General features: G+C 40.0%; 1 protein-coding gene across 4 annotated transcripts in view; it reads left to right on the forward strand.

Annotated features, from left to right (window-relative positions):
* Positions 1 to 17,961, forward strand: part of mRpS26 (mitochondrial ribosomal protein S26) — an 87,928-nt gene that overhangs the window by 17,760 nt on the left and 52,207 nt on the right. For 2 of the 4 annotated variants that reach the window (XM_071662756.1, XM_071662753.1), the window contains one exon: positions 13,363 to 13,527. In XM_071662756.1, the coding sequence (XP_071518857.1) occupies positions 13,363 to 13,527 (165 nt within the window). The remainder of the gene's footprint in view (positions 1 to 13,362; positions 13,528 to 17,961) is intronic. The other 2 variants (XM_071662757.1, XM_071662754.1) reach the window with 1 other exon arrangement.

Here is a 17,961-nt window from a genome sequence, read left to right on the forward strand (position 1 = left end):
TAGCCTTATGTGGGATATGAATGACTTGCTGAATATTTCCATATTCATATGTTTGAAAGCCATTCTGATATTTGCTGTGGATAGTTTTTCTCCTTAATTGTTCTCCTAATATGAGAATGGTGAAAGGTTAAGGATGACACCAACTTCAAAGTTCTTCTCACACACAGAATCCTGAAGTTTGTTTCCTGCTAGATAATAATCATATGACACTCTTCCACTCCCTCCCACACTCATTACTGTATATTTGCTCTAGTTGAATTTTGTCGTCCATGTATCAGATTAACTTTGGAGTCTGCTTAGGTTCCCTTGTGAGCTGATGCAGTCCTCCTTACTTTCCAGTTCCCTTATTACCTTTTCATCATCCACAACCATATTTAGGTATAATTCCATACCTTCAGGCAAGTAATGGTCTCAGACTGAGATGATCTTTCTATTGAAAGAGATTCTTTGTTTATTCCTGCCTGGCAATCCAGCTTTTTAATCTGCCTTCAGTCCAGTAGTGTCAAGTAATTCCTTGCTGTCCAAATGCAGATAATCAACCTGGCTTTCCCTTTTATCTAAGACAGAGCCCTATCTCTAGGAGATATCTAAGAAGTTTTTCACACATGATCTCTTCCCAAAAACATGCCATCTCCCAATAAGATGATTTTTTCATTGTGGAAAGTCATCTATTTGTTTTTAAAGTATCTTTTCTAGAACCTCACAGACCAGTGAGACTGGTTTGTAGTGCAGTGCCAGCTCCTGGACTCCTTTCTTGTAGTTAGGTATGACTTCTGCCCTTTTCCATTCCCTTGGTGTTTTGCTTCTCTCCAGTAACATCTTGAATGGTGTTTTGTGAGGTTTATGTAGCATATATGCACATATCTTCACAATTGGTGTGTATGTGGTTTTGGTGAATTATACATAATAGGAAGAGATAGGATGTAATGCTTTTTTGTAAAGGGGGAAAAGTAGTTAAGGATGATAAAATTTAATATATTCATTTATGATACCTTGCTGTTGTTCCCCAGGAATCCCTTTTTTTGAGCTCATGTAGAACTCAGGAAGCCATCCATGTGCACTGAGTGGGACCATAGATCAAGGTGGTGCTGTGTCTGTGTGTATAATTGTCTATAAGGTAAATATAGGGCAGTGTGGTTGAGAGAGCTGAGGAGGGTTTATTGAAATGGTTTGGTCACATGGAGAGAATGAGTGAGGAAAGATTGACAAAGAGGATATATGTGTCAGAGGTGGAGGGAACGAGAAGTGGGAGACCAAATTGGAGGTGGAAAGATGGAGTGAAAAAGATTTTGAGCGATCGGGGCCTGAATAGGCAGGAGGATGAAAGGTGTGCAAGGAATAGAGTGAATTAGAACGATGTGGTATACCGGGGTCAACGTGCTGTCAATGGATTGAACCAGGGCATGTGAAGCGTCTGGGGTAAACCATGGACAGTTTTGTGGGGCCTGGATGTGGAAAGGGAGCCGTGGTTTTGGTGCATCATACGTGACAGCTAGAGACTGAATGTGAACGAATGTGGCCTTTGCTGTCTTTTCCTAGCGCTACCTCGCGTGCATGCGGGGGGAGGTGGTTGCCATTTCATGTATGGCAGGGTGGCGATGGGAATGAATAAAGGCAGCAAATATGAATTATGTACATGTGTATATATGTATATGTATGTATACGTTGAAATGTATGGGTATGCATATGTGCGTGTGTGGACGTGTATGTACATACATGTGTATGTAGGTGGGTTGGGCCATTCTTTCGTCTGTTTCCTTGTGCTACCTCGCTAATGCGGGAGATAGTGACAAAGTATAATAAATAGATAAATGAAGTATAAAAGATATAGGGCAGTATTGGAGTAAGTGTTTATTGTTTTCAGTATGGAAGTTGCTTCATGAATATGAAGGATTATGTGATATGTTGAAGCAGTGTTTGTAATGTGTGTGTGTGTGTGTGTGTGTGTGTGTGTGTGTGTGTGTGTGTGTGTGTGTGTGTGTGTAGAATGGTTGATGGTAAGCAAACATCAGTAACTGGTTGGCATGTTAAAAGAGACTTTTGGATGTAAATGTGTTGAGAGGGGAAGTTGGTGGAATGTCTATTTTTCATTAGTGGAGGTAAGGTTGAAAGTTTGTAGAGGCTTTAGGGAAAGAACAAATGATATGAAGAGAATGCTGAAAAAGATTGAACTTTAAAAAAGGCTTTTGTAAAGAGATTCCAGGAGAGATTGGGTGAAGAATGGCAAAAGTTGAGAGTAGGAGCAACTAGGGGAGTGGACAAGGAATAGAATATTTTAAGGGAAGCAGTACTTGTATGTGCAAGAGAAATGTATGGTGTGCATAATGTGGGATGTTGGCAAGTGAGAAAGTTAGTGAGTGGTAGGATGAGGAAAATAAGTTGTTTGTTAAGGGAAAATTGATGTGTTAGAGGGTACCTGTAGGCAAGGAGTGCTAGTGATTGGAAGATGTACATCATGAAGAGGCAGGAGGTCAAGAGGAAGGTGCATGGGCTGAAATAAAGGGCAAATAAGAATTCAGCTGAGAGAGCATTAGCAAAATTCAGGGAGAATCAGAAAATAATTTTGGAATGAGGTGAATAGTATGATGAGAACAAGACAACAATTGAAGGATCAACGAGGAATAGAATGTTTTAAGGGAAGCAGTACTTGTATGTGCAAGAGAAATGTGTGGTGTGCAGAAGGTGGGATGTGGGCATGTGAGAACAGTTAGTGAGTGGTAGGATGAGGAAAGTAAGTTGGTTGTGAAGGAAGAATTGATATGTTAGAGGGTACCTGCATGCAAGTGCTAGTGATTGGAAGATGCACGCCATGAAGAGGCAAGAGGAAGGTGAATGGGGCTGAAATAAAGGGCAAATAAGAATTCAGCTGAGAGAGCATTGGCAAAATTCAGGGAGAATCAGAAAATGATTTTGGAATGAGATGAATAGTATGATGAGAACAAGACAACAAATGGAAGCATCAATGAAGGTAATGAAAGGAAAGTGATAACACATGAAAAAGAGGTGAAGGAGGAATAGAATGATTATTTTGAAGGATTATTGAATGTGTTAGATGATAAGGTTGAAGATGTGGTATGTTTGGAATGTAGAGGGATGCAAAGTAAGAAGTTGATAGGAAATGGTTTGGTGAATAGAGAAGAGGTGGTGAATGCCTCTTCAGGGTGGCTGTAGTGGATGGGATTACATTTATATTTCTCAAGAAAGCAGCTGTTAATGTTGGTGATTGGCTACTTAGGATTTTCGATACAAGGTGAGGAGCCTGAAGATTGGCTTAAAGATGCATGTATGTAAAGGCAAGGGGGATAAAAGTAATTGTCTGAACAACAGAGCTGTAAGTTTGTTGAGTGTACTTGGTAAGTTGTATGAGAGAATGATGATTGAGGTTAGTGGCGTACTGACATCAAAATTTTATTCAGTGCTGATAGAGGACTGGGTTTTAGTGTTGATACTGATACATTCAAAAATGTACTTTCACCCTCCTGCATGTTCAGGCCCCGATCACACAAAATCTTTTTCACTCCATCTTTCCACCTCCAATTTGGTCTCCCTCTTCTCCTCGTTCCCTCCACCTCCGACACATATATCCTCTTGGTCAATCTTTCCTCACTCATTCTCTCCATGTGCCCAAACCATTTCAAAACACCCTCTTCTGCTCTCTCAACCACGCTCTTTTTATTTCCACACATCTCTCTTACCCTTACGTTACTTACTCGATCAAACCACCTCACACCACACATTTTCCTCAAACATCTCATTTCCAGCACATCCATCCTCCTGCGCACATCTCTATCCATAGCCCACGCCTCGCAACCATACAACATTGTTGGAACCACTATTCCTTCAAACATACCCATTTTTGCTTTCCGAGATAATGTTCTCGACTTCCACACATTTTCAAGGCTCCCAAAATTTTCGCCCCCTCCCCCACCCTATGATCCACTTCCGCTTCCATGGTTCCATCCGCTGACAGATCCACTCCCAGATATCTAAAACACTTCACTTCCTCCAGTTTTTCTCCATTCAAACTCACCTCCCAATTGACTTGACCCTCACCCCTACTGTACCTAATAACCTTGCTCTTATTCACATTTACTCTTAACTTTCTTCTTCCACACACTTTACCAAACTCAGTCACCAGCTTCTGCAGTTTCTCACATGAATCAGCCACCAGCGCTGTATCATCAGCGAACAACAACTGACTCACTTCCCAAGCTCTCTCATCCCCAACAGACTTCATACTTGCCCCTCTTTCCAGGACTCTTGCATTTACCTCCCTAACAACCCCATCCATAAACAAATTAAACAACCATGGAGACATCACACACCCCTGCCGCAAACCTACATTCACTGAGAACCAATCACTTTCCTCTCTTCCTACACGTACACATGCCTTACATCCTCGATAAAAACTTTTCACTGCTTCTAACAACTTGCCTCCCACACCATATATTCTTAATACCTTCCACAGAGCTAGATAGATGTACTAGATAAGTTTTTTATTTTTGAATGGGTTAAGAAATTTTATAGTTCATTGCTTTCTAGACTATTCCTTGTTTGATAAGGTTAAGCAACACATATATCCTCTTGGTCAATCTTTCCTCACTCATCCTCTCCATGTGCCCAAACCACTTCAAAACACCCTCTTCTGCTCTCTCAACCACGCTCTTTTTATTTCCACACATCTCTCTTACCCTCATGTTACTCACTCGATCAAACCACCTCACACCACACATTGTCCTCAAACATCTCATTTCCAGCACATCCATCCTCCTGCTCACAACTCTATCCATAGCCCACGCCTCGCAACCATACAACATTGTTGGAACCACTATTCCTTCAAACATACCCATTTTTGCTTTCCGAGACAATGTTCTCGACTTCCACACATTCTTCAAGGCCCCCAGAATTTTCGCCCCCTCCCCCACCCTATGATCCACTTCCGCTTCCATGATTCCATCCGCTGCCAGATCCACTCCTAGATATCTAAAACACTTCACTTCCTCCAGTTTTTCTCCATTCAAACTCACCTCCCAATTGACTTGACCCTCAACCCTACTGTACCTAATAACCTTGCTCTTATTCACATTTACTCTTAACTTTCTTCTTCCACACACTTTACCAAACTCAGTCACCAGCTTCTGCAGTTTCTCACATGAATCAGCCACCAGCGCTGTGTCATCAGCGAACAACAACTGACTCACTTCCCAAGCTCTCTCATCCCCAACAGACTTCATACTTGCCCCTCTTTCCAAAACTCTTGCATTTACCTCCCTAACAACCCCATCCATAAACAAATTAAACAACCATGGAGACATCACACACCCCTGCCGCAAACCTACATTCACTGAGAACCAATCACTTTCCTCTCTTCCTACACGTACACATGCCTTACATCCTCGATAAAAACTTTTCACTGCTTCTAACAACTTTCCTCCCACACCATATATTCTTAATACCTTCCACAGAGCATCTCTATCAACTCTATCATATGCCTTCTCCAGATCCATAAATGCTACATACAAATCCATTTGCTTTTCTAAGTATTTCTCACATACATTTTTCAAAGCAAACTAATCATGTAAGCATATATACTATAGTGATCATACATGAAAAACATAGATAGATTATTCAAAAAACTTAAATTTTCATCCCTACTGGGTAATTTCATGTGGAATTTCGTATTTTATGCTATAAAGGTGTGAACATAGTAAAATAGACCTGTGGTACATAGATAAAAACAGAGACTAGTTTCATCATTTCCATGTACAGAGAAAAAATGTAAAGAAACAGTAGTACAGGTTGAACCTCTGTAATCTGGCAACCTTTGGACCTGGCCATTGCTGGACCACAGAAAATGGCAGAAAACAGAAATTCACTCCTAAGGGAACCCCGTGTAAACATATGCCTGACTCTTAGTGTTGCCAGCTCATTCCACATACATAGTGCAGTTTTATCAAAGGTAGAACAAAGCTTAAAACATGAAATACAGGTATGCCTCTGAATTTCTGGCAGCGGATGGTTCAGCACCTCCTTTAGTCCAGACGAAATTATGTGACGGAACTTGAAATTACTGTGGCCCCCAGACTAGTTTACTGGGTGGCCTTAGATGGCATTGTGTGTAAGGCGTGCTTATTTACATTCTTTACACTGTACTTGTTGGTGGTGATACCGCAATTCCGTGAGATTCTTAGCTTGTTTTGCTTTGACTTAACCTAGCTATGGCTTCTAAAAGATATGAGAGTGTCAGTTGTGGTGTCAAACGTAAACACCAGTCCATATCAATCCAAGATAAAGTAGGACTTTTGAAAAATGGACCGTGGTGTTACGGTGTGTAAGTTGTGTGACATCTACAGTATTGGTTCATCAACTGTTTATGATATAAAGAAGCAAAGGGAGAAAATATTGTAAGTCTATGCAGGCAGTGATTCCAAGAAGCAAATGACGATTAGAAAAACTTTGAAAAATGGTAAAAGTACTGAGCAAGATTGAGTGATGATGGAATGTGTGCACAGCCTCCGGAGTGATGGAGTGGACTTGTCAGGTAGCATGATAATGGACCAGGCTAACTTGTTCCATAAAGAACTTAGATTACAACATGAGCATGACTATAGTGAGGATGGCTTCAAAGATTCAAGAAGCATCATGGAATTTCCATGAATAGAGTGTGCGGAGAAAAGCGGTTTGCATATCACAAAGGAGCTGCCGAGTATGTGGACGAATTCTCGAAACGCGAAGCTGATGAGCACCTCAGTCCTGAGCAAGTGTATAATGCAGACAAAACTGCATTATTCTGGTGATGCGCACCTAGGAAAACACTAACAACAGAAGACAAAGAAGACCTCACAGGATTCAAACAGTCTAAGGACAGACTTACCATCTTAGGGTGCTCAAACATTTAATATCTGTTTAATTTGAATTTCTAGCAGTTCATGGTATACTTTAGACACATGGGAGATGTATGATTAGTGGGTTAGAGGTGTGTTGATGAATTATTATTACGTGACCACGGGTGGTCCGTCAAAATGGTTAATCCAGCAAGGCTTTGGAACCAAGAGTGCTGGAAAATCGGTGGTGTACCTGTAATACAACCTACCATTAATGCTCCCAAGGGAGGTTCTTATTGTTACTTCAGATTACATCAGAAATACTGCATCAGGGTCAGCAGGATCTTCATGGTCAGCAGATGCTTGCTCATCAGGGGCAGAGGAAGTGCAAGGAAGTGGATTTTCTATGCTGGAATGATCCTTGGCAGTGTTATTAATGACCTTCTTCAACCACTGTTCCACTGTAGCTTGATTCTGGTACTTTGGCTGTTCCTTAATTACTTTTCTTTGAATCATATAAAGATATAACTTACTATTCTGTCGTAAAGTCCCTTTGCTACAGTCTTGCAATTGAATCTTTCATCATCTGGATACATTTATCTACAGAAATTCTTTCTTCCACTTCCTCATTTTCCTCTGCACATTCTTCATGATGATCTTGTTTTTCTCACCTTGCTGAACCATCTCCATGATTTCTTGATCATTTGGTTGATAAATAACATGTTCATCAATATCAGTGTTCATTCATTCCTCTAGGTTTTCCATTGTAGTCTCATTGGTTATTGCAAGACACTTTTGTTTAGTCGTACTCCTAGCATACTTGACCAATTCTTGGATAAGTATCTTTTCACAAGAAACTCTAGATCCAGAGAAATCAGGTTCATTCCTTTCCTTGTCCTGAAACATTAAGCTTGGCCACAGTTTGTGCCAGCTCCCTTGCAATGTACTTTTCTTGACTTTATTCCAGGCAGAAGCTAGCGACCCCATCATATCCTTCAAGATAGATTCCTTCATAAAATCAGCTGGAAGTTTCCGAATATTCAGTGTGACAAGGAAATTATGCATGAACTCCGATCTGTATTTAGATTTCAATGAACTTAATATGCCTTGGTCACAGGGCTGAATCAGAGAGGTGCAGTTAGGAGGGAGGTATAGACCAAAAACATTTCCTTTTATTAAAAGCTCTGCTTTGGGGTGTGCCAAACAATTATCTAAAATAAAAAGATATTTTACACTTTGGATCGAGGCCAACAGAGTTACAGTGTGCTCTTGCTTCATGCACAAAGTAATTTTCAAACCATTTAAGAAAAGGTTTAGTTGTTATCCATTTCTTAGTACCACGGTAGATAAGTGAAAGAATTTTCAACCCTTTATAGGCCCTTGGGTGAACACTCTTACCAATTACCATCAGTTTGGTTTTGTGTTCCTGCAGCCAAGAATTGTTACCCTGTCTTTTGAATCCTTACCTCAGATGGAGACTCCTCAGTGTCTTAGGCAAGGGTTTTTTGTGGCATACAACTGCAATACAGGGTAGAGTTGTCAGCATTATACACTTGTTTTGGGGCTAAGTTTTCTGCTGCCACTAATTGTGCGAATTCATCCACAAACTTTTTCATGGCTTCCATGTCAGCACTACACTTTTCACTGCAAACACTATTTACTGAAATTCCATGTCTCCATTTAAACCTATGTAACTATCCTTGCAAATATTCACAGTCATAGTCTAGCTTTAGTTTTCTGTGAAAAACTTTGGCCTGCTTGCTAAGCATCTCCCCAGAAATACTTACACCTTCATTACATCAGAGCTTGAACCTCTTTTTAAGTGCCCTGTCTTAATTCTGTACTCCTTGCATCTTCAAAGTTTTCCAAAACTTTTAACTTTCTGGCTTTCATTTTCTGCAAAAAGCTTAAAGATCTCCTCTTTTTGTTTCTTTAAGTCATACACATTTGATGATCTGCTTTCGTAGTATGCACACAAAGTCTTTACAGAAGTTCCTTTATCTAATTTTCTCAGTTAATTCCACTTTTTTCAAGCATAGCTAATGATTTATGCTTATGCTTATTAGCACTAGCTCCATCTACACCTGTTGGTCTCATGGATGACATCCTGATGGGCTAAAATACAGCTGATTATAAAAAAATTAACAGGATTGTTAATTAGCTCAGCTACATTGTTAATGATTTTGGCGCCATAGCGCTGCTAACTTGCTGACAGCACCATCCTGGTGGCAGATTTACAAACTAATGGAAGCAGAGTCAAAATGTGCCGGACCATGGGAGTTGCTGGACCACAGAGCGCCAGATTAGAGAGGTTCAACCTGTATTGCATTATTTTCAAAGACTTATCTTAAACTTCATATCCTTTTTTATACAAGCAATGGTGCATTGATGAAATCAATAAAGTCTTAACAGTTTTATGCATATCAAGTCCACATTATTTGTGATAAGTATATCTAGTATAATTTTTCTGGCTTTTTTTTCGTTATTTTCTGACAGAGAACTTGTTACACAATTCAAGTGATTCTCTTTAATGCAGAAGTCTATCAGAGTATCATTTTGTGGTTTTCTTAACTACAATGCTGTTTCTTGTGGCTTTGCATCTGGTAGCTTAGGATTTCAGTCTTGAAAACTAGCATTTCTGGTACATCATTCCTTGAATATATGAGTTCAAATGCCATAAGAAAATTAGTAACAGCAGTCCATCTCCACGTGTCCTTCCTACCTTGCCACACCATCATCAAATCATCCATTATGGTAACTGAATCTTAGGAGAGCTTAGTAGACATGTAAGTTAACTTAATGATTTTTTTTTTTTTTTATACCTCGTCGCTGTCTCCCGCGGTTGCGAGGTAGCGCAAGGAAACAGACGAAAGAAATGGCCCAACCCCCCCATACACATGTACATACACACGTCTACACACGCAAATATACATACCTACACAGCTTTCCATGGTTTACCCCGGACGCTTCACATGCCTTGATTCAATCCACTGACAGCACGTTAACCCCAGTATACCACATCGCTCCAATTCACTCTATTCCTTGCCCTCCTTTCACCCTCCTGCATGTTCAGGCCCCGATCACACAAAATCCTTTTCACTCCATCTTTCCACCTAAAATTTGGTCTCCCTCTTCTCCTCGTTCCCTCCACCTCCGACACATATATCCTCTTGGTCAATCTTTCCTCACTCATTCTCTCCATGTGCCCAAACCATTTCAAAACACCCTCTTCTGCTCTCCCAACCACGCTCTTTTTATTTCCACACATCTCTCTTACCCTTACGTTACTTACTCGATCAAACCACCTCACACCACACATTGTCCTCAAACATCTCATTTCCAGCACCTCCATCCTCCTGCGCACAACTCTATCCATAGCCCACGCCTCGCAACCATACAACATTGTTGGAACCACTATTCCTTCAAACATACCCATTTTTGCTTTCCGAGATAATGTTCTCGACTTCCACACATTCTTCAAGGCTCCCAAAATTTTCGCCCCCTCCCCCACCCTATGATCCACTTCCGCTTCCATGGTTCCATCCGCTGACAGATCCACTCCCAGATATCTAAAACACTTCACTTCCTCCAGTTTTTCTCCATTCAAACTCACCTCCCAATTGACTTGACCCTCAACCCTACTGTACCTAATAACCTTGCTCTTATTCACATTTACTCTTAACTTTCTTCTTCCACACACTTTACCAAACTCCATCACCAGCTTCTGCAGTTTCTCACATGAATCCGCCACCAGCGCTGTATCATCAGCGAACAACAACTGACTCACTTCCCAAGCTCTCTCATCCCCAACAGACTTCATACTTGCCCCTCTTTCCAAGACTCTTGCATTTACCTCCCTAACAACCCCATCCATAAACAAATTAAACAACCATGGAGACATCACACACCCCTGCCGCAAACCTACATTCACTGAGAACCAATCACTTTCCTCTCTTCCTACACGTACACATGCCTTACATCCTCGATAAAAACTTTTCACTGCTTCTAACAACTTGCCTCCCACACCATATATTCTTAATACCTTCCACAGAGCATCTCTATCAACTCTATCATATGCCTTCTCCAGATCCATAAATGCTACATACAAATCCATTTGCTTTTCTAAGTATTTCTCACATACATTCTTCAAAGCAAACACCTGATCCACACATCCTCTACCACTTCTGAAACCACACTGCTCTTCCCCAATCTGATGCTCTGTACCTGCCTTCACCCTCTCAATCAATACCCTCCCATATAATTTACCAGGAATACTCAACAAACTTATACCTCTGTAATTTGAGCACTCACTCTTATCCCCTTTGCCTTTGTACAATGGCACTATGCACGCATTCCGCCAATCCTCAGGCACCTCACCATGAGTCATACATACATTAAATAACCTTACCAACCAGTCAACAATACAGTCACCCCCTTTTTTAATAAATTCCACTGCAATACCATCCAAACCTGCTGCCTTGCCGGCTTTCATCTTCCGCAAAGCTTTTACTACCTCTTCTCTGTTTACCAAATCATTTTCCCTAACCCTCTCACTTTGCACACCACCTCGACCCAAACACCCTATATCTGCCACTCTGTCATCAGACACATTTTGAAGGTTTGAATGTAACTTAATGATATTTAGAGGATTAGGTTGTTGAATGAATAAGAGTGAGATTAAAGTTGTGACTTTTCAAGATGACTTGCCTTCATGTGATGTTAATTTGAATGGAGAAGAAAATCAGAACTAATCAAGGAGTCTTACCTATCTAGATAGTGGAAAAGCTATTGCTAAGAATAGAATCTTGCAAGGGAAATAGGTAGGAGATACACTAAGGTCTTTAGTGAATGGGAAGAGTTGTGTAAAGTTTACAGAAATGATGAAGTATTTGTCCCAGCTTTTATATGTAGATGTGAAACTTAAGTGTTTTAGGTAGCAAAGTAATGGGTAAAAGATGATATTAGCATAAGTAAATATCCTCCATAATGTACAAGGAGTAAGAAGAATAAAGTTATAAATGAAGATGTGTAAAAGGTATGTTGTTTGAAGACTTTTGTTTATTAAACCCTTCACTATGACAGATCTAATATCCAAGGAGCACTGCGTGCTGGATGTTGCCAGAAATTCTGAAAATACACCTCTCTCAGTTTGTCATCATGATCATCTAGATCATAATTGTGTAAGTAAAATGATAAACTTTTCAACTGGGTGGAACATTGTTTGTGCCTGTCAGGCATATTAGGTACTCCAGGAGTAAGCTCAGGCATAAATAGTAAGATGTGGTATTTTGGGACGTGTTTGTTACAAACAAATTTGATTGCTAATTGTTTTCATTGCTAATTTCTATTGTCTTCTTAGTGTCAAACCAATTTTTACATGAGGACACATCTCCAAATGATGTAGACATTGGACAGTTCTTTGAAAGATATAGGGATAAAGTTAAGCTAGAAACGTGTTGGAAAAGATGTAAAGAAATACTTTTATGACATGAGATTGCTGGATGATTGGATCAAATAGAACAAGGCTGTGGTAAATGCAGACAGCAAACAGTTCAAAAAGTTGTACAATAGAGAATATTGAAGAGATGGGGTGCCATGAGTGTAAAACTCCCTTCCTATACAGCACAAATACAGAATAAGAAAATACATATACTAATTAGTGGATGGAAATAATTTAGACTGTTTTATCTGGTAACAATGCATTGGATGCCACTAGAAGCATTAATGCCCATATATTTTACCTTGAGGTAGAGATGGCCTGTTCAAGAATTTTAAGCAGTTTTGAATGTATATGCATTGGCAGTAACGAACAGAAAGAGAAGATTCCACTTTGTATGGAATCAGATGCAGCAGAAGGGTTGAGGCATATAGATTGAATCCCCTTTTGATGCTGTAGCCATATAGAACAAAACTTATGATATTTTTAGCAAAGAAGGTCTTTGATAGTATGTTTAAGTAAAAGGATTAAGGTGGTAGACAAAGAGAGAGATGAATTAATTCAGTGAGTGAATTGTTGAAGACTTGATTATTACAGATGACACCTATCAAATCATTGTTGACTTTTTACAGTGGATTCATTTTATGTAAGAGGATGAAACTGTGACTAAAGACATGAATTTCATCTGACAGCTCACTATAATGTGCATTGTAAAACTCAGTATGATGTGCATTGTGAGTAATCAAGAGGTATTATGACAATTCAGTAGACATAAATTAGACACAGTTGGTAGAAGTAGTTGGTAGGCACATTTGAAAACACTGTGCTAGGGTTGCAGTCTGCTAGTGACCTGTTAAGGATGAAGCACTAAAGGCTAAAGAGTGGCTCTGGAGTTCACCAGTTATGGAGACTCTTTTGCCGTGGCCACCCCTTTGAGGGAGTTTCTGGGGGGAACAAATGTTAGAGATCTAGATAAATAGGTAAACTTTGTATACTTCATTTCTCAGGATGAAAGATGGGGACATGTGAGAGAGAGGATGTATGCTCTTGATCAAACTTGTGTAAATAGAAATAAAAAGTAAAGATTTTATAAGTTTTTAGAGGTCTTTATTCTGCCAGACGACACCTCACAGAGGAGATCCAAAGAACATCTGATACATCAGAACTGGCTATGAAGAAAGCTGCAGATGAAGAGCTAGAACATCAGCGTCTTATGGAGTACAACCAACAGGAGAATCTAAGAGTGGCATCACAAAGAGAAGAACGGTAAGTCTTCTTAGGTTCTCTCAACTTGCAGTTTTGGATCAAAAGGAATATGGAAACAGACATCATTAGGTTTGTCATTTCATCATCAGAGCCTGTGAAGTCTATGATTGTTCTATTTTAATGATTATGAGAATTTACAAAAAATTATATAGTTTAAAGGTGCTACATAAATAACTTCTGCAAGTGGAAGAAGAAGGTGTAAATGGACTCCTAACACTCAGCAGAGATTATTCATAAGAGCACTGGTGTGATATGTTGATAATAAGTGATTTTGCAATTATGGTTGAAATGCTAGTGGGAAGGGCTCTGAAGATCAGGGAACATACAGGGTTAATTAACATAAAAGATGGTGAAACATGTCTTGAATTGATAGAACCTAAGAAATGTACAATAATACTCTATTCTACTGTATAGTTTAAATTTATACGTGTATTGTTGTCATCTTTTTCCTCCTTTGTGGGAAGGATTGTTTGCCATAAGTGGTTGTATCTGATAGAATGGAGCAAACACAAGGTACATAAAATCAGGGTGTAAACACACAACAGTAAACAAAAACTGTAAAAATGCATCCATAACAATCTCAGGTATATGTAGACTGCTAGGGGAAGTTTGGTGTGGCCTTCATACATTCTCTTGGGTTTCACCAGCGTCTACATTAATTACTCCACATTTTCCCTTATTTTCATAGTCCTCCCTGCTACCATCATATCTGTTATCATAGGATTACATAACTTTATTGTGTATCATCAGTATCTTCTGTTTCTCTTTAAGTGGAATGAGCCCATTAATATTCTCTTCTTTCTTTTTCCTGAATTACTTCTTTACTATCCTTGACCTATATACTTAGTATATACCAATTCATGTAGTGAAAATTAAGGCTCATTAAATCTCGTTTTGTATGTCAAAATTTCGTGTAAACATCATGTAACATCCCAAGAATGCTTTATTTACTTTAATCAAGGACTTCCTGAAAATACTTATGTTAATGCCATGACACACCATACACACCCAAATGGTGTTTGCTTTAATGTTAAAGTGATGTTAATACTACCTAATACCACCTTGTTATTCCAACCCAATAGCAAGAAGTTATCCCAGAACAGGACCAGCTAGAGGCTAGATTGTTACTTTGCACTCATTGACCAGCTGATCTAGGAAGGGACTGATATGAATCCAAAACTGGAGCTAAGTTTGCAGTTAGAAAGGAATGCTGGTTGTCATCAGGTGTTAATTCTCTATGATTCATCATAATATTTACAATATGATACACATAGCACTCAATGTTCATGCTAAGATGTTCAAGTGCTATGACACCTCATACATATTGAATATTTGTGTAAAATATCAAGTTTGTTAGTGAATTTGCATATAGCAAATTTATTAGAAATAAGGGAGGCCAGTTTTCTGTGGTTATTCTTCAGGTAGTGAGCTGAAAATGTGAGAAAGTGGGTTATGATCATGTATGTGCGTTCCTGACTGTGACACATTCACGGGCTGCCTAGGGTCAAGTGCATAGGTGTGAATCCTGGTTACGGCAGTCGGTCCATAATCAACCCAGCTGTTCATCCACCCTTTAGGGTTGGTCGATAAAATAGGTACCTGGTTCAGGCTATATACTTGATTGCCATTTCCCGCGTCAACAAGGTAGTGCCAGGAAAAAGACGAAGAATGGCGCATCCACTCATGTACACACATATATAAAAAAAACACCCATGTATGCACATATACATACGTATACATATCAACCTGTACATACGTATACATACACACACAGAGACATTTACATACACACACATGTACATATTCATACTTGCTTGCCTTCTTCCATTCCTGTCGATACCCTGCCCCACAGAAAACAGCATCGCCACCCCCTGCTTCAGCGAGGTAGCACCAGGAAAACAGACAAAAAGGCCACATTTGTTCACTCACTCTCTAGCTGTCGTGTGTAATGCATCGAAACCACAGCTCTCTATCCACATCCAGGCCCCAGATGCTTCATATGCCCTGGTTCAGTCCATTAGCAGCACATCAACCCCAGTATAGCACATCATTCCAATTCCCTCTACTCCTTGCATGCCTCTCACCCTCCTGTATGTTCAGTCCCCAATCGCTCAAAATCTTTTTCACTCTATCCTTCCACCTCCAGTTTGGTCTCCCGCTTCTCCTTCTTCCCTCCACCTCTGACACATATATCCTCTTTATCAATCTTTCCTCACTCATTCTCTCCATAAGTCCAATCCATTTCAACACACCTTCTGCTCTCTCAACTACACTTTTTGTTTCCACACATCTCTCTTACCCTTTCATTACTCGAACCACCTCACACCACATATTGTTCTATATCTTATACTTCTATATTTATTATACTTAATCACCGTCTCCTGCATTAGTGAGGTAATGCAAGGAAACAGACGGGGAATGGTCCAACCCACCCCATCCACATAAACACTCACACATGCACTTATATATATACATTTCAACATATACATACATATTCATACACAGACAAATGCATATATACACAAGTACATATTCATACTTGCTTCCTTCATCCATTTCTGTCTCCAGTGAGGTAGCGCCAGGAACAGACAAGAAAGGTCATATCTGTTCACACTCAGTCTCTAGCTGTCATGTGTAATGCACTGAAACCACTGTTCCCTTTCCTTATCCAGGCCCCACAAACCTTTCCATGTGTTACCCCAGATGCCTCACATGCCCTGGTTCAATCCACTGACAGCATGTTGACCTCAGTATACCAAATCGTTCCAATTCACTCTATTCGTTGCACACTATTCATTATCCTGTATGTTCAGGCCCCAGTCACTCAAAATCTTTTTCACTCCATCCATCCACCTCCAGTTTTATCTTCCGCTTCTCCTTCTTCCCTCCACCTGTGACACATATATCCTCTTTATCAGTCTTTCATCACTCATTCTCTCCATGTGTCCAACCATTTCAGCACACCCTCTTCTGCTCTCTCAACCACACTCTTTTTATTATGACACATCTCTCTAACCCTTTCATTACTTACTTGATCATTCCACCTCAGACCACATATTGTCCTTAAACATTTCATTTCCAGTACATCCACCCTCCTCTGCACACCCCTATCTATAAATCATGCCTCGCAACCATATAACATTGTTGGAACCACTATTCCTTCAAACATACCCATTTTTGCTCTCGGAGATGACATTCTTGCCTTCCACACATTCTTCAACGGTTCCAGAACCATCATCCCATCCCCCACCCTATGACTCACATCTGCTTCCATGGTTCCGTCCTTTACTAAGTCCTCTCCCAGAAATCTAAAACACTTCACTTCCTCCAGTTTTTCTCCATTCAAACTCACCTCCCAATGAACTTGTCCCCCAACCCTACTGAACCTAATTACTTTGCTCTCTTATTCACATTTTCTCTCAGCTTTCTCCTTTCTTACACTTTACCAAACTCAGTCACCAACTTCTGCTGTTTTTCACCTGAATCAACCACCAGCACTGTATCGTCAGCGAACATCAACTGACTCATGACACTTCCCAAACCCTCTCATCAACAACAGGCTGCATACTTGCCCCTCTCTCCAAAATTCTTGCATTCACCTCCCTAACAACCATCCATAAACAAATTAAATAACCATAGAGACATCAGGCACCCCTGCTGCAAACCAACATTCACTGGGAACCAATCGCTTTCCTGTTTTCTTACTTGTACACATGCCTTACATCCTTGGTAAAAACTTTTCACTTTTTCTATCAACTTACCTCCCACACTATCTACTCTTAATACCTTCCACAAAGCATCTGTATCAACCCTATCATATTCCTTCTCCAGATCCATAAATGCTACATACAAATCCATCTTTTTTTCTAAGTATTTCTCACAGTCATTCTTCAAAGCAAATACCTGATCGCCACATCCTTTACCACTTCTCAAACCACGCTGCTCTTCTGCAATCTGAAGCTCTGTACATGCCTTTACTATCTTAATCAATACCCTCCCATATAATTTCCCAGGAATACTCTACAAACTTATACCTCTGTAATTTGAACACTCTCCCCTTTGCCTTTTTGCAATGGCACTGTACATGCATTCTGCCAATGCTCAGGCACTTCATGAACCATGCATACATTGAATATCCTTACCAACCAATCAACAACACAGGCACCCTCTTTTTTAATAATATCTGCCACTCTATCATCAAACACATTCAACAAACCTTCAAAATGCTTACTCCATCTTCTCAATGCACCACTGCTTGTTCTTACCTCCCCATGTGCCCCCTTCACCGATGTTCCCATTTGTTCTCTTGTCTTATGCACTTTATTTACCTCCTTCCAAAATGTCTTTTTACTCTCCCTAAAATTTAATGATACTCTCTCATCCCAACTCATTTGTCCTCTTTTTCACCCCTTGCACTTTTCTCTTGACCCCCTG

The sequence above is a fragment of the Panulirus ornatus genome, chromosome 6 (assembly GCF_036320965.1).
Source record: "Panulirus ornatus isolate Po-2019 chromosome 6, ASM3632096v1, whole genome shotgun sequence".
Taxonomy (NCBI): domain Eukaryota; kingdom Metazoa; phylum Arthropoda; class Malacostraca; order Decapoda; family Palinuridae; genus Panulirus; species Panulirus ornatus.